General features: G+C 39.1%; 1 protein-coding gene and 1 long non-coding RNA gene across 2 annotated transcripts in view; one reads left to right on the forward strand and one right to left on the reverse strand.

Moving 5' to 3' along the window:
* The window catches only part of LOC308693453 (uncharacterized protein), a 43,853-nt gene that overhangs the window by 4,404 nt on the left and 14,379 nt on the right, over positions 1-25,070 (reverse strand). The window contains exons 4-7 of the mRNA XM_081370351.1: positions 20,925-21,383; positions 17,749-18,159; positions 14,919-15,329; positions 13,075-13,511 (exon numbers count right to left, since the gene is read on the reverse strand). Coding sequence (XP_081226477.1) covers positions 13,151-13,511; positions 14,919-15,329; positions 17,749-18,159; positions 20,925-21,383 — 1,642 coding nt within the window. The 3' untranslated portion in view covers positions 13,075-13,150. The remainder of the gene's footprint in view (positions 1-13,074; positions 13,512-14,918; positions 15,330-17,748; positions 18,160-20,924; positions 21,384-25,070) is intronic.
* Positions 10,164-11,643, forward strand: LOC308693408. The gene is made up of 3 exons (XR_014030449.1): positions 10,164-10,354; positions 10,880-11,247; positions 11,388-11,643. It is a non-coding gene; the product is annotated as an uncharacterized lncRNA (long non-coding RNA).

Consider the following 25,070-nt stretch of genomic DNA (forward strand, 5'->3'; position numbering starts at 1 on the left):
GTTACCAAACATTTGTTTAAAAAAATAATTACATCCATTATGTTTATAAACACACTTGACAGTCAAAGAATCAATATGATTAAAAAGGAGTTTATTGATTTAAAAACGATTATATTGCCTGAGTGAACAGAACTGCGTCCATAGCAACGCTCTGTTTTTCATTTTCACTGACGTAATGACGCACTGACGTGCACTTGCTAGCCTGTTCCAGAGCCGTTGAAAAACCATAGACAGTAGAATGCTAAAGAGGAGCCTCGTCTAGCCTTTGAAGGAAGTGACTTGGAAGGACCAGTCCTGCCAAGGAAGTATCCTTGACATTGAGAAACACCTACGGAAGTTGACGGAACATTCTCGGCCACCGTACGTTCGTTACTAGGTAACCAACAACATCGCGCGAACACACGTCGTGTGATGATGGAGAAGGTAAGTTGGAAGAAAGCTCGTCTAACATTTTAAGGGTAGAACATTTAATATATAGCCCATCGTATACATTATTATTGATGCAGTCAAAAACTCTACAACTACATTGCAACCAGGCCAGAAGCTTTGGCTCAGTTTGGCTAGCTTACATTATCTGAAACTAAGGGAAATGTTAGTGGGTGTGGGAAGGAATGAAGATGTATTTCTTCATTTTATTTTAAATAAATTTAAATGTATTTATTTTATTTTAAATTATATTATATATTATACTGTATTAATAGTATTTCTAGTTACATTAAGGCTACATACGTATTAAAGCAGAGTGCTCTGGGTAATATATCCTGTCAGAACATAACGTTACATTAATCATTGATTGCCATTGCATTTGTATTTTTCAAACACTTGCAACACAAAACACATTTCATAAGCTGGAGTGTGTACTCTTGTGTACACACAAACACACACACACATACCTTAATAATACTCTAATATGTCATTTGTTCTCAATGTCCCACCACACAATAAATCATTATACCATTTCGACTAGACACATTCAAAATGCAAAGATATTTGTTTTTCCAAACTGTTTGGAGCAATTTGTTATATTTTTGTAATTTTTGTAACTTAATTGTAACATTAAAGAGTATATTTGATGTGATTAATTGCTCTGTCATTTATCAGATTTACCAATTGTTATAATTTCAATTTGTGCTGGTTAATTATGAACAATGGGTAAAATTGGGGGGCGGGGACAGGTGGGGGCGGGGCTCCATTAGGGCTCCTCCCCCAACCGCATGTGATCTCACTCCAAGATTTTGATAAAACTTGAGAACCCTGTCTCATGTTCAACCCCAGACTTGATGTTTTGTTGAAGCAAGTCATTGATGGTGTTGTTGTGTATCTTTAACTAATTTGTGTTCTACTGATTTAAGTAGAGTTTTCTCTTTAGTCTCTTTTGATCACACTCTGTGATTGAGACTTAAAAGTAGTGATGTGACGTTCGGCACCGAGGCTTCGAAGCTTGTATCAAAAAAACAAAACATCACACATTGAAGCAGTGTATCGGAGCTTGATTCGTTTTGCCATAACCACGTGATCTGTGACGTCCGAAGCTTCGTTTCCACACACAACCACGTGACTGCTTCATATTCCGATTCAAAAATAGCGCGAACCCCTTGCGCAGGTTTCGAGTGTCATGTGCTTCGGTAGTGAGCTGAGACCGACTGAGACTGAAACAGAGAGTGAGCTCTTTTGAATTTTCAGCATGGAACCAGCCAAGAAAAGAGGCCGTTCGGAAGTCTGGCAGCATTTTCAGGCCGTATCAACAAATAAAGTAAGCTAATTATTATTATTATTATTTTGTAATAAGAATATGATTTTAAAATGAATTATGATTTACGAATTTATATAAAATAAATATATGAATTAATTATAATGTAAATTGATATTTACATGTAATTGTATGCATATTCAGTGTATAATAAACAATATATTATGTTAAATAATAGGCCTACATTATGTATATGAAAAAAAGTACCCCAGTTAATACATGTGACCTCCTTCTGTAGGTTGAGTGCCTAATATGTTCTCAACAGTTTCTTATAATAACAACAACACATCGTCAATGTTGAGACATTTTAGAGCTAAACATGAAAACACATCTTCTGGAAGTGGACCAACAACTAGCAACCAAGGTATAAGACTTCTGATCAGTCATTCATTTATTTGTTTGTCAATTTCTGCATTTATAATGAGGTATCTTAAATAGTAGGCTACATAGTTATGTAATTATTCAGTTATATTTTAAATACTTTACTGTATTGCAGGGATCAGAAAACAAATGATTGATGAGGCCTTGGTTAACATGATTGTTAAAGATTACCAGCCATTTTCAATTGTTGAAGATGCTGGCTTTAAGGAGTTTGTGGGAATGTTGGATCCAAACTACATTATTCCATCCCGCCAGTCATTAAAGTAAATGGTTGAGGAAAAATACAAGGAGGCCAAAAAGAAGGCAAAAGAAGAGGTGAACAAGGCCAGAGCTGTAAGCCTCACATCCGATATGTGGACATCACTGCATATGGATGCATATCTGGCAGTGACATGTCATTTTATAAATGAAAATGTTCACATGTCCACCGTTTTACTGGGGGTGGGAAAATTTTCCAAATGTCACACTTCTGAAAATATAGCTGAAGTCAAGTCAGCTTTGATGGAGGAGTGGGGCATTCAAAACAAAGTTAGGTGTCGGTAACTGATGCTGCTGCCAACATGGTAGCATGTGCCAGCATCCTGAAGCTGCGCCACACAAACTGCATAGCACATGCCTTAAACCTGGTTGTGAAGAAGGCAATAGAACAAACACCAGGATTGGAGGATATTAGACTAAAGGCACGGAAGATTGTGGCACATTTCAAGTCTAGCACAACAGCAAGAGAAAGATTATTGGTTTTACAAAATCAGATGGGCAAACCAAATCACAAGTTGATTCAAGAGGTGGAAACTCGCTGGAACAGCACATATGTGTAACCAGGTGATGGTTAGAGGCCTTAATGCTTTTAATGTAAATAAGAGACATATCTGCAGAGAATGTACTAGGGTCCTTTAAGAGGCATCGGGTGACGTCATCGCATATGCGAACGAGAAAAATGAGCGTGAATGCGCGATGAGGAAGTCACAGAGTTATGCTGCAAGTGTGTGTGACTGCTGTTCGAGTGTAATTTGTCATCATTCAGGTACCGATCTATGTATAACGCTGTTATGATAGTGTAGATTTGCTGTTTACTGGAAGATTGCCTCGAATGTCGATTTGTATCCATAGGGAGTTGGATGTTTACGCAGGATTGCGTGAATGTGTGAGTGTGACTGAGCTAACGCACCGCATGTACAGACGAGGCCTGTTCGCGTGGAAGAAGTGATTTATTAGTGTGTAACGTATGACACACAGGAAAAAGTGAGTAATATTCACACTGTCATTTCAGTTGCATTTTGTGAGTGTTATTTCAGTCTAACTGTTGATGCAGTTCTAAGATGTTATGTTTTCTTTTCAGAAGTACCACTACCGTATTATTGTTACTGGTGTTTCATGATTTGCATTGTTCTTTATTATTGCACACAATAAGTGGAGACAACTTGTACTTTTATATTTACTTTATTTTTGGGGTGAACAATTCACCGTGTGATCCAAAGTTATATTGGCACTGTGTTTTTGTTTTATGATGGGTTTTCTGCCCTATGTATCTACAAGAAAATAAACAGAAACTCCTAACTAATTATAAGGAATAAAATACAACCCCCACTTATATCTGTTGGTCCGGTGTTATTTTCCTGCGGACACAATTTTGGTACCAGGAGTGGGGTATTCCAAGAAAGTTAGGAGAATTACGTTTTTTCATCGGTGTGTGCAATATAAAAAAAATAATATATATATATATTTTTTTATAAATATAAATATAAAAAGTGCAATGCAATAATACGGTAGGGGTGAAGAGGAGACTGAAGATTCCTGCAGGCGAGGAGGGAACAGCTGTGGCGAGGAAAGAGACCGATCGTCGTGGAGCATCGCAAGGGCCCAGCTAGATCTCGTCAGCCAGGGGCTAAAAGAGACTTTTCGACAGTTGTTGCTTCAGATCGGAAGGACTTCAACAGGCACTTATCCTTTTCAGAGCTTTGCATAGAGACTTTTAAGGACGTGAGATTTTACAATGTCAGACCCAGATGATAACCATAGCGGAGCTGAGTTAACAGAGCAAATTAGAGGTGATGATCATGGTGGAGCTAATTTAACAGAACAAATTAGAGAGTTGCAGAGTAAACATGATCATGCAATGGCTGCGATTTCCTCACTGAGTCAGAAGTCGTATGTTTATGTCCCGAGAGAAAGGCACATATTACCATATTGTGGTGATATGGAGAAAGATGGCAGGTCAGTCGATGATTTTATAGAGGAAGTCGAGCGGGTGCTGCGTGTTAGGCACCAATCTGACCAAGATCAGTATGATTTTGTTATGTCTCTGTTAAGGGGTACAGCCTTGGACGAGGTACGTCTTCGCAGTGTTACTGATGATGGGGTTGACGATTTGTTTGAGTACCTCAGGGAGGCGTTTAAAGACAGACGCAGCACACCTCAGCTCCTGCACAGTTTTTACAGTCGGAAACAACTAGAGGGGGAAAACATAAGAGACTTTTCTCATGCCTTGTCACAAGCCCTCCGCTTGGTTTTGAAATGTTCTCCCGATGCTATTGCAAACGAAAGGGTGGCATTGAGAGATCAATTTGTTGAAGGAGTCCGCGATCCATCTCTTCGAAGAGAGCTTCTCAAATTTGTGCGAGACCACCCTAGGTGTACGATGATAGAGGTGCGAGATGAAGCACAGCTTTGGTTTGTAGAAGAGCCCCCAGCGAGTCCAAAAACTACTAAGTCTCGATGTAGTACTAACATGACACAATGTTCAATTCTCAGGGTGCAAGAGAAAAAGAGTGTCACCTTAGAAGATGTTCTCGAAGTGGTAGCCGAACAAGGCAAAGCAATTAGTGCTCAAGCCGTCAAAAATCTGACTGTAAGGGGTGGTAGTGCAAGGGTAGAAACTTTTAGGCCTAAATCACAGCCAAAATTCACTGAGGATGGACAACCAATATGTTTCAAATGTCAAGGCGCTGGACATGTGGCAAAGAATTGCCCTCAGAAGCAGAGCTCTAGAACAGCTAGGTCTGTATCCTCTGACTCCCAGGGAAACGAGAACCCCCGGTTGTTGTGAGTCAGGCAATTCGGGGGAGACACACAGACTCAAAGGATGCACCTCCAACCTGTGACCAGTTGTTGCAACGTGCTGTTGTTACATGTCCTGTTGTAGACCTTTCAATTTGTGGCGTCCCCACTAAAGGCCTATTGGACACAGGGAGTCAGGTTAGCACAATAACTGAGCAGTTTTTCAGAGACCATTTGTGCGGTAAAGATGACGACATTCTCTCCATGGCTGGTTGGCTAAAGCTCACAGCAGCCAATGGTCTTGATATACCCTACCTGGGTTACTTAGAGCTCGAGGTGGAGGCAGTGGGAATTAAGATGCCAAATTGTGGTATCCTAGTGGTCAAAGACATCTCTAGCTCTGGAAACACAGTACCATGTATCATAGGAATGAATATAATCAGCCGATGTGGGCAGCTGGTCCAAGCAGAATTTAATACCACTTTAGGGGGGAAATTAGATTCTGATTGGAGGCATGTTTTCCAGAAAGTCCAGACATGCTCTTTGGACAGAAAATCTGTTGTGCGTGTAGCTGGAAAATGGACTGAGCGCATACCTGCCGAATCAGTGGTTACAATAACAACGACGGGCTTCAATAGGGGTGTAGGGCAGGGAAGTCCTATGTTGTTAGAGCCGCTCAGTACTCCGTTGCCAGGAGGTCTGATAGTCATCCCCACCCTGGTTGACTCGCATTGTCCCTGCATACCTGTTAAAATTCTGAATTTTTCTCAGGAGGATGTGTGGTTGTCACCTAGGACCCGTCTGGGTATCCTGTCAAAGGTGGAGTCTGTGGACAGCCCGCAGCGGTGTGAAGTAAAATTTCAACGAATCTCGGCTGACCTTGAACAGGTGACTTTAAACATGAAGGATGGACAAGACCGAGATCGTGTGCAGGTTATCTTGGATAAGATTGATGTAGGAGGAAGCGAGTATGAGCAAGCACAGCTCAGGTCATTGTTGACAAAATACATCAATATCTTTGCCTTAGAGGATGAAGACCTAGGTTACACGGACAAGATCAAACATGAAATCCACTTAACTGACAATGAGCCCGTCACACAGCCCTATCGTCGAATTCCTCCTAATCAGTATAAAGAAGTGAAGGATCACATCTCACAACTGGTAAGGAAAGGAGTCATACAAGATAGTAATAGTGCCTATGCATCACCAATCGTGCTGGTACGTAAAGCAGATGGCAGTATCAGGCTATGTGTAGATTACCGTAAACTAAATCAGAAAACAAAAAAAGACGCATTTCCCTTACCTCGGATCGATGAGAGCTTTGATGCTCTGCAGGGGGCGTGTTACTTCTCAACAATTGATTTAGCAAGCGGCTATCATCAGGTGGCCATGGCGGAAGAAGACAGGCACAAGACGGCTTTCTCAACCCCTTTTGGCCTCTTTGAATTCTTGCGTATGCCGTTCGGGGTTTGCAATGGACCTGCAACGTTCCAAAGACTGATGCAGGCTACCATGAATGATCTTGTTTTCCAGATTCTATTAGTTTACTTAGATGATATCCTGGTGTATTCTTCAACATTCCAGGAGCACTTAGTAAGGCTGGAAGCTGTATTGAGAAGGCTGCAGGACACTGGTCTCAAGGTCAAGTTAGAGAAATGTCACTTTCTTCAGTCAGAGGTTGTGTTCCTGGGACATCAGATATCTGCCGATGGTATTGGCACAGACCCTCAGAAAGTGGCAGTTATAAAAGAGTGGCCGGTTCCGTCTACACTGAAGGAATTGAGATCATTCCTTGGGCTCTGTAGTTACTATAGACGGTTTATTAAGGGGTTCTCCAAGATAGCTGGGCCACTTCACGATGTGGTGAATTCATGTCTGACCGCTGAGAGCTCCAGCAGAACTAATGTTGTGTTGAGAAGTCTATGGACTGAACAATGTCAAACCACTTTTGACACCCTCAAAGATCGGCTTACTAGTGCGCCTGTCTTAGGGGTGGCTGACTATTCGAAACCCTTTATTGTGGAGACAGATGCCAGTAATCAGGGGCTAGGCGCCATTTTATATCAGAAACAAGGAGATGTAAAACGTGTTATTGCCTTTGCCAGTAGACGGCTGAGAGATGCAGAGAAAAATGATAGAAATTATAGCAGCATGAAGCTCGAGCTCCTTGCTCTCAAGTGGGCGATCGTTGAAAAGTTTCGGGGGTACTTGTTGGGGTCCAAATTTACTGTGATAACTGACAATAATCCTCTGTGTCACTTGAAAACAGCAAAATTTGGAGCGATTGAACAAAGATGGATTTCACAATTATCCGTCTTTGATTTCGATGTCCAGTATCGTCCAGGGTATCAAAACAACGTAGCTGACACACTATCCAGACAGCCATTTGCAGGGGAGCATGAGCCAGCCTCAGAGGATGCAGAGTACGATGGATGTGTAGCAGTCTGCGGATGGATTCACAGAGGTTCAGACCTGGACCCAGCACTTGTGGCTGCTGGGATGCACAGCTGTAAAGTGAGGCAAATGCGGGCTGTAGTGTCCAACTTCAATAATGGTAATGAACTGGGTCAGGGAAATACACCCACCTTTCCAGGTTATTCAAATGATGAACTGATCAGCTTCCAACAGCAAGACACTGTGATTGGCGGATTCAGGAAGTTTTGGGATCAAAAGAGGAGACCCTATGGTAAAGAACTAAAAGCTCTGCCAAAACCTGTTCGGTCCATGCTGAAGCACTGGAACAGCATTAAGGAGCGCCAGGGTCTACTGTACCGTGTCTTTGAGGATGTGAGGCATGGGGAATGTTATCAGCTCTTGTTACCTCTCAATTTGAAGAAGCCTGTTCTGGAGTATGTGCATGATTCAATGGGACACCAAGGTATCGAGCGCACACTTCACTTGTTGAGGCGCCGGTGTTTTTGGATAGGGATGCACAATGATGTTGACAAATGGATAAAAGATTGTCAGTGCTGTGTGATGACCAAGCTGCCGCAGCCAAGGGTCCACCCTCCCATGAAATCGTTCTTGGCTTCTAGACCGCTGGAGGTAATTGCTGTGGATTTTACGGTGTTGGAACCCTCAACCAATGGACAGGAGAATGTTTTGGTTGACACTGACATCTTTACAAAGTTCACTCAGGCCTTCCCTACCCGAGATCAAAAAGCAGACACCACAGCCAAGGTGCTGCTTCGGGAATGGTTTATGAAGTATGGTATTCCTGCGCGTCTGCACTCCGATCAGGGGCGTAATTTTGAGAGTGAGGTTGTAGCTGAACTTTGTAAGCTCTATGGGGTGAAAAAGAGCCGCACCACACCATATCACCCCACTGGCAACGCGCAATGTGAGCGGTTCAACAGGACGTTACATGACCTGTTGAGAACACTGCCACCTGAAAAGAAACGACGGTGGCCTGAATACCTACCAGAGTTGGTTTTCGCATACAATGCAACGCCTCACGCGACTACTGGGTATTCTCCATATTATTTATTGTTTGGGGTTGATCCTTACCTGCCTGTGGATGCCCTTCTAGGACAAGAGCAAGTTTTTGACCAGAAACACGACTGGCTGTTGGTTCACCAAAGGCGTCTTAATGATGCCCATGCCAGGGCGAGGGAATATTCTGAACAGAAGGCTGCTGAGCGCATTTCCTTGCACAAGGATAAAATCTATTGCCCGAAGATCGAGGTCGGAGCACTCGTGTACCTGAGGAGCAGGCCAGTAGGCCGTCACAAGATACAGGATGCCTGGGGGCCAATCATATATCGGGTAGTAGGGATTGTGGACAACACCTACACAGTGGAGCCATTGGAAGGAGGGCCTACAAAGAGAGTTAACAGAGTAGACATTAGGGCCTGTGTGAATCCGCCTACTCCCACCCCTAGAAGACTGCCAAAGGCACGAGAGGAGAAGTCTGAGTCCCTTAGTGACGTGGAGTCTGAGGATTCAGAGGAGGGTGTAGTTTTGAGGGAGGAGAAATCTCATGCGCCGGCAGTAAGAGGTCTCAGCACCCAGTCTGTTGGCCAACAAGGTATGGGCCATATGCCCAATGTTGTACGCAGCAGAGAATCAGTTGATTCTGACCATGCCAATGTTCTATCAGAGCCTGCTGAGGCCTTGGAGACTGTGGAAATGCTGGATTCAGCTACAAGTGTGTTAACCCATCCTGTTGCGGCACCACGCAGATGCAGTAGGAGGCCAAATGCTGGACAGCATTCAAATGTCCACCATGAGCCACGGTCGGTCTTAGATTGTACCTCTATAAGTCCGGCAGCAGTTTCACAGATATTGGCTGATTTGAGTTCTGTTCTGTTTCGGGAAGCAGTAAAAGAGGTTAAGAGTACTCTGGTCTTAAAAGAGTAATCGGGGGCGCTTACCCTGATGCAGGGGAGAATGTAACCAGGTGATGGTTAGAGGCCTTAATGCTTTTAATGTAAATAAGAGACATATCTGCAGAGAATGTACTAGGGTCCTTTAAGAGGCATCGGGTGACGTCATCGCATATGCGAACGAGAAAAATGAGCGTGAATGCGCGATGAGGAAGTCACAGAGTTATGCTGCAAGTGTGTGTGACTGCTGTTCGAGTGTAATTTGTCATCATTCAGGTACCGATCTATGTACAGTATAACGCTGTTATGATAGTGTAGATTTGCTGTTTTATATAGGGCTGTTTTAATCTTTTTGGAGGTTACAGGTATATGTTACAGGATATAGGAATATAGGGTCTGAGGGTGAGATGTATGGTGCCTCTGCCTGCCTTAGAGGCTGAGGAGCCCAGTGTGGAAGCTGGAGGAGCTGAACACGCAGCGTCAGCTGAAGCCTGGGCTCTGATCCTTTGGGGTGGGTGGGATATTCACCCCCCTTCAATAATTTTTTTTTTTTTTTTTTTTTTTTTTTTTTAAGAAAGGAAAGGAAGGAAAGGTGAAAGAAAGAAAAGAAAAGAAAACAATACAGATTCATCACCCAGGTGGATAAAAAAAATTCAGTAGGTGGCGGTAATGCTCCTATGGAGTAAACGGCCAGATAACTAAAAGAAGAAGAAGAAGAAGATTTGCTGTTTACTGGAAGATTGCCTCGAATGTCGATTTGTATCCATAGGGAGTTGGATGTTTACGCCGGATTGCGTGAATGTGTGAGTGTGACTGAGCTAACGCACCGCATGTACAGACGAGGCCTGTTCGCGTGGAAGAAGTGATTTATTAGTGTGTAACGTAAGACACACAGGAAAAAGTGAGTAATATTCACACTGTCATTTCAGTTGCATTTTGTGAGTGTTATTTCAGTCTAACTGTTGATGCAGTTCTAAGATGTTATGTTTTCTTTTCAGAAGTACCACTACCGTATTATTGTTACTGGTGTTTCATGATTTGCATTGTTCTTTATTATTGCACACAATAAGTGGAGACAACTTGTACTTTTATATTTACTTTATTTTTGGGGTGAACAATTCACCGTGTGATCCAAAGTTATATTGGCACTGTGTTTTTGTTTTATGATGGGTTTTCTGCCCTATGTATCTACAAGAAAATAAACAGAAACTCCTAACTAATTATAAGGAATAAAATACAACCCCCACTTATATCTGTTGGTCCGGTGTTATTTTCCTGCGGCCACATATGCCATGTTAGAGCGGCTCTTTGCTCAGAGGGAGCCAGTAGGCGCTGCTTTGGTTACTCTGAAGACAAGCCTCATACCATTGACTTCAGAAGAGTACCAGACAGTAAATTAATGTCTGGGTGTATTGTGTAATTTCAGTGAGGCTTCCACAAAATTGTCAGAGGAGAAGAGAGTGTCAGGGTCAAAGGTGATTCCTCTTATAAGAATGCTGAGGCATGCAATCACCTCAGAAAGCTCACAGGTTCATGATGAGATGGCTTTGTAATTGTGCAACAACCTCCTGAGACTTCTTTCTGAGAGGATGTCTAAACTATGAGCATCATGACTCTAGCAACTCTGCTTGATCCACGCTTCAAAACTATCGGCTTCGGCAGCCAGTCAAATGCACAGACTGCTGTGAGAATGTGCTGCAATCATACGAGCAGCCCAAAACACCCCATCCTCTCAAATCTCCTCATCACAACCAGAGCCAACAGGAGCCACAGGCAGCGATGCAACCCACTCAGGTACTGTTTGTTGTATGTGTGTGTGTGTGTGTGTATGTTTGTGTTTTATTACATTTGGCATGGATCATGCATGTAGCTATTGCAGAGAAATACATTGAATTCCATTAAACTTGTATTTGTATTATTCTATTCTTTTTCAGGTCAAGGTCTGTGGGATCTACTGGACAGTCATGTCGTGGAATCCAGACAAATTAAAAATGCGACAGCAGATGCCACAGTTGAAGTTCGACGCTACCTCAGTGACCCAAATATTCCACGTACAGAAGATCCCCTGCATTTCCGGGCTACTCAAAAGGGTGTCTATCCGCATCTTCATTGTCTTGCCCTGGAATTTTTATGCACTCCTGCCTCCTCAGTCCCATGTGAGAGAATATTCTCAAAGGCAGGGGAAGTAGTAAACAAAAAAAGAAATAGACTCAGCCCTCACACTGTTGAACAAGTCCTGTTCCTTAATAAAAATCTTTAATTTCTTCTATTACCCAACTCCCCGGTTCACAAGCACTTTCACTACCCAGCACTTCACCATTCCACATAGTTTTCTTTTATTTTGATTATATATGCCTATATGAGCCTTGCCTATGAACTCATAGGTTTAGGACTACGGCTAAAGTTTTAAGGCTGCATTTGTTGAACAAAGCTGAGTTAATGTATCCTATGTAATAATTGTTTCATAAATTAATTCATAGACTCATTTGTTCATACATTGTGTAAACATCAACACTAATACTGATGATTTTTATTGCTTTGTGGTTTTCATTGCACAAAATGATTTATTACATAATATATATATATATATATATATATATATATATATATATATATATTTTTTTTTTTTTTTTTTTTGGCTTTTTTTTGGCTTTTCCACCTTTTGACCACAAGATGTCGTTAGTGTGCACCATGTTAAAAAGCTTTGAGTAATGAACCAATTTACGATACACTTGAGGGGAAAGCTTCAGTGCTTCACAAAGCTTCATTTCACCATCACTACTTAAAAGGCAGAAGTGAGTGTTAACTTCAATGATTATTCATTGTATGGTTTAATTCATCTGTTTTTCTCTTGGTTTACTTGAAGTTTGCTAGTTAATCATTTATTTCTTTATTTGTGGGGTTAGTGGGGAGGGGGGTGCCGTTTATTTTGAACTTGACTTTTTCTCCTGTTTATGTTAGCAAGGGAGTTATCTTATTTTGCTGTACTCTTGTTTTCTTTTAGTTTAGTTTAAGTAGTTTGGTTAATAAGGAGTTAGACTGATTATGTTTGTTGTTTTGGCAATACCCCCTTCTGAATCTGATACCCCTCTTTTGCTTGATTTGTAAATAAAAACTACTTTCTTTCCTGAAATATTATGTGGGTTTTTTTTGGGCTGTTGCGAAACATGCTGTTCACATTCATTTCACCACCATCCATGTTTGCTGTTGCTTACCTCCCCTAGACCAATCAGGAAATCGTAACACTACTAGTTATCAGAGAAAGTAATATTACTGTGACGCATCACTAGTAACTAGTTACTGCCCAACACTGCACAAGAACTAGTCTGAACAACTAGCAGTTAGTTAGGGCTAATCAGACTTACTTTTCAGACTCAAATTACACCAATATACATCTTTATGTAACTCTTTTAAAACAGTTATGATCAGTCTTGAATAAAATGATTAGATGACTAACTTGTAAGACTAGTCTAAGAAGTTCATGCAACTTAGTGTTTTCAATTCTGGTTCACATATATATTGTATACCTAACATACTCTGTACATTAAATTCATTCATTTTATTGTGAGCACTGAATACAATAATCAAGCATGGTTGGTCTGTTCCCTATGAGACTCTCACCTGAGCTGTGAGATGTAGGGCAGACACTGGAGGAATCCCCTCACTTCACTCTCTTCATCTGTCCAGTCTATCAGCTCTACTGGTTTCTTCTCAGCACTTCTAGGAGGATGGAGCTCTTTCTCTCTGAGAGCTTTATTCTCCAGACTGCAGACACTGACTGATAAACTGGCTGTAATGCTGGAAGGACACTCCTGCCTGTTTGAGTCTCATAGTCCTTCACACGTGAACACAGATCCAGCAGGAGATCACACTGATACATCTGAATATGATAACCACTATAATTCTCATGACAGGGGAAAGATGTGTAGCTGCACACAGATGTTAATAGTTCAGTGTAATTTTCTTCTGTATTTGCATCAAACTCTGATGCTGAAACAAACAGATTCAGCAGAAACTTTACAGCAGCTTCTCTCTTCATGTAGATAATGTCCCAAAATCTGTGGAGACACACATAATTATCACTTTATTGTCCAGTGTAGGAGAATATAAAATCCTAAATTGAATATTTTGTAAAATAAGAATTTCTGAATAGCTTCTATCTTTTGGAATCTAAACAAAATGTAAAAAACAAAGTTTGAGCAAATTTTCTGTCGAATTTGAATCACTGAATTTGTGGAAGCGAAATAAAATGGACCGAACATTGCCTGTTGAATATTAGAGGTTGTATTTTTAAATAGAATTAATATTTTGGAAGTGAAATCTGAAAGGTGAATATGGATTATTGAATTTTTAATAATGAAAATGTGTGTGAAATGTTTTGAATTGAAATATTCACAGCTTGAATATACAACCATGTTGAATTTCAGCCCATAAAAATGCAAGTCCTAAAAATAAAATGCATTAAAATGCAAGCAGGGTTATAATGCAATGCACATTTTTTCAAGTAGTGCAATTCAACAAGCTTTTTGTTTCAAAAATATTTGTCATTATTTTACTTCCATATCCATTAAAGTCAAGTGCTGTTTTGTCCTGTATTACATCACATCAGTAATCACGTTTACACACTTTAAACATTACATTTCAGTTTGCCTAAAACATTATTAGTCTCTTAAAGTGTTATCTACATTGTTTAGTCCAGTTGAAATTGTACTGGTTTGGTGTTTCTGAAGACGGATGAACAGGCAACAGATAATGTGATTGTATCTTGGCTTCATCCAGTGTGTTAATCAGGATACAACTGGCCTCATCGTTGAGCACTAACTGTGAAAGTCAAGAGTAATGTGTGATGTTTTTTAATCTTGCAAATATTTGATAAAGTATTGTGTGATGAATATTTACTATGCAGAAACCCACTGTAGCTTGATTGATTATAACCACATATATAAACGAACTGTGAGCTGCATGAAGCTGATACAATAGAAATACATGAACAAAATCAATCTCTACAGAGACTGACTGAACAAGAGTGAGAGAAGGATTTGAACAACAGATTTACTTACAACACGACTGCCAGCGGCCAGATGCAGAAACAGAGACGCTTAGTTAAAACTGTGTCATGAGAACTAGACTGAACAACTAGCAGTTAGTTAGAGCAAATCAGACTTTCTTTACAGATTTAAATTACACCAATCTACCTTTTTATGTAACTCGTTTAAAACAGTTATTATCAGTCTTGAAGAAGAAAAATATGAGATGATTAATAATTTGTAAGAATATAAGAAGTTTCTGCATCCGGCCGCTGTGGTGTCGGCAAAACCACACTTCAGTTCAGTCAGTGTTTTCAATTCTAGTTCACAATCACATTTATATTGTCTACCCAACATATACATTGATTTCATTAATTTATTGTGAGCACTGAATACAATAATCAAGCATGGTTGGTCTGTTCCCCATGAGACTCTCACCTGAGCTGTGAGATGTAGGGCAGACACTGGAGGAATCCCCTCACTTCACTCTCTTCATCTGTCCAGTCTATCAGCTCTACTGGTTTCTTCTCTGTTTGGAGTTTCAGCACTTCTAGGAGGATGGAGCTCTTTCTCTCTGAGAGCTTTATTCTCCAGACTGCAGGAGCTGACTGATAAACTGGCTGTAATGCTGGAAGGACACTCCTGCCTGTTTGAGTCTCATAGTCCTTCACATGTGAACACAGATCCAGCAGGAAATCACATCTCTCATAATTCACAGATGACAGCAGTTTCTTCACAGTTTCTTCTATTGTCTCTTTCTGTTGAACAGCAGCTTGCAGACACAAATCCAGTATGAATGATCTCTTTCTTTTCTCCCATGATTCAGATGATTTATTCTGTTCAACAAATCTAAAGAAAGAATGAACAAGATTAAATTAGAGATGACAAAGGAGAGAAATAAAGATTCTTGAAATTAATAAAACAGTTTGTCAGATAATACCTAAGGTCAGTGTAATTGAACAGTGAAAAGTGATGAACAGATGTTTTAATAATTATCTTTAGTTTTCAGTTTTGCTCTGAGGTGAAATTGCATTGTTTGTAGCAAAATATCAAATGATTATTGGCTAATTGAACCACACTAGTTGAAATCAATTACATTCTTCAAACAAAAAAGAGTGCATAACTGCAAATAAACTGTGAAACATAATGAAACAAATACAGTAATTTCAATAATTTCCTGAAACCACAAGTTCTACATTATTAGTTTAATTATCAGATTTAGTTGATGTTACTGTAAATCTCTGTCAGACCGTTGGTTGCTCCACCATTACTGATGCATTAATAAACACTTTGGCTGCATTTACACTGTCAACCAATTCCATTTATTCCCCAGATATCTAGAAACCGAAATATATTCACGTATCAGCTGTGAGTCTCGCTGTGTGGAAGAAAACATTATAAACTCAGGAAACACAGAACCGCTGATCACAAACAGATGTGTTGCCAGATCCAGTTGTTAGTCACCACAACACAAGACCAACACGTTTCAGAAGAGGTATTGCCTAGCTGAGACTTCTTGTCTAAATCATACATCCCTAGTTACCAAAGTCGATATTAGTAGGGCCACATTTTCCCCTTTTCTCTGGTGAATAAGCCACAGTATTATGTTTGTTGACCAATAAAGCATTTATGAAATGAGGAATACAATTTTCTTTGATCTTTTGACATATAAGATGTCATTATACAACGAAAAAAACTTTTCAGACCCCCCACAAATTGTCATAAGTTGAAATCAAGCTATTAAATGACTTGTTTTTTACTTCCTCCACATTGTGACATTAGACTGTGATAGATATTTACATCTGACCAACTCCACAACAACACATCAACGCCTACTTTAACATTTCATTTTGATAACCTGCCCAGCAGTGGAGAACAATGACATGACAAGATAGAGAGAGCTGGTCACCCAAGACTATAGAGGTACTCATGTTAACAGACACCTGAAGCTTACTGCAAGTTTTAAACTAGTTCAATATTAAAGGAGCTGTATGTAAGAAATGTATTTCAATTAATCATAAAATGGCCCTGATATGTCAATAGACATTAAGAAATCATGTTCATTTCAAATACTTATATCACTGACAAAAGTAGTACGGCCAGGATATTGTCATTTAAAAAGTGAAGTTGCAGCCCTCAACTGATGTTGATGTTGTCATCTTGTGTTTTGGCCTGAAGCGCCGCCCTCCATCTATCTACCAATCACGAAGTCAGTAGTGTTTCTGCATCCGGGTTGCCAGCTCTGCTCTAGTTACCACAGCTGCAGATTCAAACTGCAGCCTACGTTCCTGCTGGATCCTGCAGCCTATCTGGCAACCTCGAGTCAGGGGGAGGGGGAGGGGATACACCGCTCTATACAGTAATTTGAAAGTGATTGCAGTACCAGTTTTGGCCACAATCTTACATACAGCTCCTTTAAGATGTTAGGGAAGATCTGCACAGCCTTCTGAAGGACTCCAGCATTAGGAACAAATGATGGTTTATATTAAACAATGTCTAGGATCATGTTGGAAGATTATGTTTGTTCTGACCATTTCACTGCAGACTTGATTTTGTAATCAGGCACAATTTAATGCAGAGTTTGGAAAGAAACTTTTACTGAAAGATAGAGCAATGCCAACTCTATTGGATCTGACATCACAAAGAGAAAGTAAACAATTTCATAACAAAACAAATGTAAACAAATTCATAATGCTTTGCTTGTAAATGCAGTTTTATATTTATGGATAATGTCTTCAAAACACTCAGGTGCAATATTGGAGGCCCTGATAATTTTTCCTATGAAATGACCTTAGCCAATCATAACAGTGGCCATTTACTGACAAGCCTTAGAGATGTAGCACTTAAACCAAGTGTGTGTGACAAAAGGTCAAAATGAGGGTTGAAAATAATCTTAATATATATAACTGTATTTAAAATAGAGTCAAAATATTTAAATAATTACAAACATCATGTCAAGGTCAAATGGTTGATTTCATTACATTTCTGCTCTCAGTGTGTTTCATGGCTCAATATTAATGTAAATGCAGTCAGTTTCAACTCAAGTGAATGTAAACTGTAGGAACTAAAAAAATGAATAGGTATCAAAACATCAGATCTGTCTTACAGTCTAACAGCTAAAATCTTCAGCTACAATTAAAACAATAGAAAGCTTACATCACTAATGGATCTGACATAAAAATATTTCTAATTAATCTAATTTAACAATATTATTTATTAAAATAAACTGAATCAAACTATGAGTGTATTTTCCTCATGAGACTCTCACCTGAGCTGTGAGATGTAGGGCAGACACTGGAGGAATCCCCTCACTTCACTCTCTTCATCTGTCCAGTCTATCAGCTCTACTGGTTTCTTCTCTGTTTGGAGTTTCAGCACTTCTAGGAGGATGGAGCTCTTTCTCTCTGAGAGCTTTATTCTCCAGACTGCAGGAGCTGACTGATAAACTGGCTGTAATGCTGGAAGGACACTCCTGCCTGTTTGAGTCTCATAGTCCTTCACATGTGACCACAGATCCAGCAGGAGATCACATCTCTCATATTTCACAGATGACAGCAGTTTCTTCACAGTTTCTTCTGTTTTCTCTTTCTGGTGAACAGCAGCTTGCAGACACAAATCCAGTATTAATCTCTTTATTTTCTCCCATGATTCAGATGTTTTATTCTGTGGTTCAACAAATCTAAAGAAAGAATGAACAAGATTTAGTTAAAGATGACAAAGGAAAGGAAGTGCTAATATGAAAATGATCAACTGACACTGATCTACTGAAACAGCTTGTCAAATATAATCTGATACAATATGTGATCAGCAGGAGACAGAAGAGTATTTCATCCTCTGAAGTTTGTGGTGAGAATCAGCATGTCAGTCCTGAACACTCTGTCAGGTTTATTTTGTGATAATGACCAGCTGACTGTACATTATCTCTTACAATGTAAGTTATGCAAGACTAGTAAATACAGTAAATATATAAAATTGTGGTAATAACACTCCAAAAACTTTGATGCCATTTGTTCAGTTCAAAGTTCATATGAATAACATATTTACAAAGTATATTTGACAAATTAAGCCCAAGTTAAAAATTGGCAGCAACACACATGTAATTATTTTTTTGTAAGACTGTGATTCTTAAATCTATGATCATAATTGTTTATGGATATACATTTTCTTTGTAAGAGTATAACTCCAAAATGTACGTTTGGTTTAGTTTACAGACACAATGTGGACTTTTACTGCAGCTCAGTTACAAACACAAACACTATATATAAGAGTAAAAAGTGCCTTAAAGTACAAAATGACTGTCAAAATAATCTGACTACAGTCACAGACATTAATAAACATGTGTAAGATAAAATGTTCCCAAAAAGTGTGCATGTGTGCACCAGAGGTCCATCTATCTGGGGAAAGTACAGGCGTTTAAACTATTGGTGATAGCAGAGTGGCTGATAAATAAAGTGGTAACACTTTACAATACGGGTGCACTAATATACATTAATTCATGCTTAACTAATGCACAGATAATCATGTGTTAATGTATGACTCATGAAGAACTAAAGCATTAATTAATTATTACTGCATCAGCAACTAATAAAGCGTCTATATGATAAATAGATTAAGTAATATATAAAGTTATTAATTAAATGTGTCAATGCATTAATTCCTTAATAACACATTGTATTAACTAATAGTGTAAATGAATGCGTTAATTACCACAATGGGTCAAAGCTATATGTACTTCAACTTCCAGTTGTCTGCTTTAATTAATCATTAACTAATGATTTGCAAATGTATCATTATGTTATGACTTTACTTGTTGGGGCACATGACTATTAACTAATTGTTAAGTGATATGTCATTCATGGGTTTGACAGTGGCACATGCAGTGAATGTAATGTCAGAGAATGTGTGTGAAGGATGGGTAAGTTGGGCTGCACACAAATATCAGCACACCAGAATCTGACCAACTGACCGCTGTTACACTGTGTTTAAACTGGACGTCACGTGACCATTATCGTGTCACACCGCAACAGCTGTCTACATTGGACATGACAAACCATTGCAAGTTCATTTGTCCTTCATAACAGAAGTAGCGCAAGAGCTTGGAGAACATCAGAAATAGAAAGTGGCATCAGTTTACTGTCGGGGTTTTGCTGTGTCGTGTAGCGTCATGCCACATCCAGCGTAGCATCACTAGCACTGACTATAATGGACATTATATTGTCTTTGTCCGGTCTTGACACAGTGTTATGAAATAGCAGTGCCCGACCGCATGTTCCCAGAGTTCCACCTTTAAATCCTAGACCTCAACCTTAACCTGACATATTCCTGTGCCATGAACAACAAGGTACTAGATGCGGCAGTTCATCTGGTATAGATACATTTACACTATTAGTTAATACAATATGTTATTAAGGAATGAACACATTATGGCACATTTAATTAATAACAATTCATATATTAATCTATTCATCATATAGACCTTATGTAGCCCCGCCCCTTTTCAGCGCTCCGCTCGTTGTCTTTTGACTTCCGGTCTGTATTTTCACAGCGATTTTGCATATTTATTAATGAATGGCTCGTTTTAAAATCGTCCCGGTCGACTGACATTTGTTAAGTCATCTGCTTTAAACATTACAGTCCTCATGATAACTTTCGTTAACTTTACATTAAGTAAATCCACTTCAAAAGCTAATTACGCCTGGACAGCAATGCCATAGAAATATACAGTGCGACCGCAAAAACGGAAGTTAAAAGACAATATTCTAAAGATGGCGGCGCCCTCGTTTCTCTGGTGCATAAGGTCTATAGAGTTTTTATTAGTTGCTGATGCAGTAATAATTAATTGTTTAGATTAGATCAAACACAAAGTCATACCTTAACACATGATTATCTGTGCATTAGTTAAGCATGAATTAATGCATATTAGTGCACCCGTATTGTAAAGTGTTACCAAAATCTTAGACTGTCTCAGAAAAGCTTTTTATTCAATTCCGTTTAAGAATTATCTGTCATTAATTGTATTAGTTTTGGGGAATTAATGAAGTGGTTGTTATTTCTGAGAATGTTTGGCTGAGCAATATTAGAGACAGACTAAATAATAGTGCAGATTATCTCAGAGTCAGAGTAAGATAAAGTGAGAATAGCTTTTCTGAGGAATATTGATTCAAAGTAAAAAGTGGATTAAATATTTTTTCAAGTAATTGTCAAGTAAAGTGTGATTGATTGTTGCTACTAATTGCCACATACAAAACTTTGAACTCTTAACTGGGAATGATAAAAATGAAACCCATAAAAACATGCTGGAGTTTAAACAAATTTGCATCTGTAAAACTATTTCACTTGTAGAGCTTGTATTTGCATCGTTACAAAGACAGAATTACTCATAATGGCTTTATTGACTGATTTTGTCAAATATAAAAATTAATTGTAAATATAAAGTATTTAGACCTGAGCTGTGAGATGTAGGGCAGACACTGGAGGAATCCCCTCACTTCACTCTCTTCATCTGTCCAGTCTATCAGCTCTACTGGTTTCTTCTCTGTTTGGAGTTTCAGCACTTCTAGGAGGATGGAGCTCTTTCTCTCTGAGAGCTTTATTCTCCAGACTGCAGGAGACACTGACTGATAAACTGGCTGTAATGCTGGAAGGACACTCCTGCCTGTTTGAGTCTCATAGTCCTTCACATGTGAACACAGATCCAGCAGGAAATCACAGTGTTCAATCTGACACTCATCATAAAACTCATCATTGTCATAACAGAGAAATGATCTGTAGCTGCACACAGATGTTAAATGCTCAATGAAATTCTCTCCTGTAGTTGCAACACGCTTTGAAGCTGCAACAGTCAGATTCAGCAGAAACTGGACAGATTTCTTCCTATCAAAATCCAAAGAATATTCATGAATTCTGTGGAGACAAAATGATCATGTTAATGTCTGGAGCTGGATGAAATTATATGCTATATGTGATCCATCATATATGTCACAATGTCAGTTTGTTTTGATTTCTGTTCTGGTCTGTTTATTAAATCTGTTAATTAGTTCAGTTCTGTCTTTCTCCACCCCTGCCTGTTTGTTTCTATAGTTTCTGATTGATTGGTAGTTCAGTTTAGGTGTGTCTTGTTAATTTGCTCTTCAGTTTTGTCTTGTTTTTTGTCAGTTCTTATTGTTACATTAGGTTGGTTGTTCTGTCCCTGTTCCTGCTTTTGAGTACCTGGGGTTCTTTGTAAGATTTTGTTTAATAAAAGACTGCTGCAATTAGATCCTGCTTTCTCCATCGCTGCAACCAATTGTAACAATATAAATGTATTTTTTGTTCCTTTTTTCTGTTTGTTATGGCTGAATCAAGAGTGTTTATCTGTCTTTTAAATACAATTGTAAAATTAATTTAAGTATTTCAAGGATTTTTTTGTGTCACAGGTTTCTAAAAATTAAACTGACAATAAAATGTGAAAATTATAATCAAATAATGTAATTAATTTCTTTGAGGGATTCTTTCAAAATGATTTAAGCCATTGAACCAGTTGATATGAAGGTAAGTTAATATGATTGCATCAGTAATCACATTCACATGCACTTTACATGTTTGATTTCAGTCAGACTAAAACCATTATTCATATTTTCATGTCATGTAAATGCCTTCGTCTAAAGTCTTCTTTTTCTAAAAGTCTCCCTGTAGTCAATAATTTTATCCCTTAAAACTCATCTGTGATCACAAAAATTACATTTTATCCAGTGAAAAAAATGTCTTCATGCCTTAAAATAGCTTGAATGTAACTATGACCTTGCTTCATTTAGTATACACGGAGGCCTGAATACGCAAATTAGCCCCAAATCAGTCTTTTGCTTGACTACGTTATCAAACAGCTAATAATGTGTTGCTAATGTTACATAAACCATGTTCCCGTTCACCTTCTCAAAGTCAGACAGCTGCCTTCTAACAATCAGCGTCCTAATAGAAACGCTTTGAACAACTCAGAAAGTCAGTGGAGAAAGGCATATAGTACATAACATCGTAACATACATCATACATAATTTACCCACTATATTGATAAATGTACCTGATTTTTCATATCAACTAAAAATATACCGGGGTAACCTGGCTTCTCTTGAGACTCCCCTGACTCGCAGCATTAATGTTACGCTAAAGCCTCCCCCCACGTTGACGTGACTGGATACAAGGTAGTTTGTGATGTAAGAAACACCAGTAATTTCAAACCGTGCTTTTGAGACTGTCTTTGGTTCACTGCAGTTTTAAGGAGAAAATATTCAGCAATGGTGTTGAATTATGAATTGGAATTTCACATTCATTAGTTGGATCTGTAATGGAATAGATATTTCATCACCACAACTTCTAGGGGCCCACATTGTCTATCTTATAAATACAAAGATAAACACATCTTAAAATTCATAACCAACTATTGTTAAGGAGAAGATGGGTTGATCTGGTGTTCCACTCTAAATTTCATGGTAAAGCCAGGGGTGCTGCAATTCTACACAGGTCAGTTCCCTTCATGGGCTCTTATGTCATAGCAGATTCAAATGGGAGATGTGTCATGGTCTCAGGTAAAATCAGTAATTTACCATTTCTTCTTGCTATAATGTCTATGCACCTAACTTGGATAACAATAATTATTTTAGACATGTATTTTCTGTACTTCCTGATACCTCTTCACAACATCTTATTTAGGAACTCGATCGCTCCTCTGCACAAATTATTTAGTCTTTTATGGAGGAGTTTAAAGGTGACATATTATGCCCATTTTTATATTACAAGATGTAATATAAATCTATGGTGCCCCCAGAATGTGTCTGTGAAATTTCATCTCAAAATACCCCCCAGATCATTTGTTATAGCTTGTCAAATTTGCCCCATTTTGTGTGTGAGCAAAAATGCGCCGTTTTTGTGTGTGTCCCTTTAAATGCAAATGAGCTGCTGCTCCGAGCCAATATTAACCAACTGCAGAACCGCAGAACCATACGTCATAGCAGTGTGAGGACGACAGCGCCAGCCTAACAGTCTGATGCCGGAAGTGGGCGGGGTAAAAGCATCTAAGGGGTGGAGATGGGTAGGTTTAGGGGTGGGTTTAGGGGTCAGGGGGTGGAGATGGGTAGGTTTAGGTATGGTATATGTAAGGTGGATATGTATGGTATGCAGTTCCGGCATCAGACTGTTAGGCTGGCGCTGTCGTCCTCACACTGTTATGACGTATGGTTCTGCGGTTCTGCAGTCAGACCTATCTCCTCCGAGCCCCCGTTCAGAAGACGGCAGATCCTTTACACGAGCTTCAGATACTCCATCAATAACAAAGTGCAAATCTCTCTCATCCAAAATCTCAGAAATAACTAGTAGTGGAGTGCAGCCTTACGGAGAGACTCAGGAAGAGGTTGCAATTTTTAGACTGCACCTGGACATTTCTGAATGGTAAGTGGATGCATTTATGTAGTTGTTGTGGAGTTACAATGATTAATCTCATCGACTTGCATGTACCGTCATGTTTAACTTTTACACAAGTTGACACAGTTTCCTGAGGTCTTTATAAAACAGCTGTGACATTTTTTGGTCAAATAGTGTTCTGTGCTCGTCCATGCAGCCAACAACAGAACAGTTTGCATGCTTTACTCAAACTTTTGCCATTGCTTTAGAACTCGTTACACTGTTGTCGCTTGCGAAAACCAAATGGCAGCGCCGTGGGTCGAAACGTGCAGATTAAGGGGTGGTAATATTATAATAAGATCCCCTTCTTACGTCAGAAGGGGAGTGAAATCTGATCGGCTTAATTGTTTGTCATGCTTGCAGAGAAAGGCTTACCAAAACAAAGTTACTGGGTTGTCACTTTTCATGTTTTCTGGGTTGGTAGATGCACCAGGGACCCTATAATAGCACTTAAACATGGAAAAAGTCAGATTTTCATGATATGTCCCCTTTAAGGTCTCGGGCCCTTATTTTTTTTTTTATAAACCAACTGGGAAAGAATACTCCTTTTCTCAGGTGCATTATACTTTTACTCGGATTGACTTTTTTTTTATAGATAACAGGTTAATTTCTAATGTTGAGTCATGCTCATACAATGCTATTGCTATTTTAGACCATGCACCGGTTAATATGAAGGTTTGTATTAAGGAGCTTGACGGCATACAGCCACCTTGGTATTTAAATACCCATTTGCTGTCAGACGAACATTTTGTGGAATTTGTGTCTAATTAAATAGATGTGTTTATATCAACAAACAAGTCTTCAGATGTTTCGGCATCCCTTCATTGGGAAACTATGAAGGCGTATCTAAGGGCGGAAATCATTTACTGTATATAGGGGAAAAATGAGGAAACGTAAACTATCTGAGATTGTTCAGAAAATTTGTTTATGATCATTTAAAATAATATTTTATTTCCCTTTATGCTTCTGAACAAATTGATAACATCCTTGCTTTTGATGGTTTTTCTAGTGAATTGAACATACCCACTGTTGATTCTGCTTCAACATACTCCTATGGAAAATGGTAAATGTCACGGGCCGGTTGGGTATCCAGTAGAGTTTTATAAAAATGTTTAGACAAATTGGCTCCCATGATGATTGACATGTATTTTAAATAAT

This window comes from Scardinius erythrophthalmus (genome assembly GCF_964197995.2).
Source record: "Scardinius erythrophthalmus genome assembly, chromosome: 7".
Lineage (NCBI taxonomy): Eukaryota > Metazoa > Chordata > Actinopteri > Cypriniformes > Leuciscidae > Scardinius > Scardinius erythrophthalmus.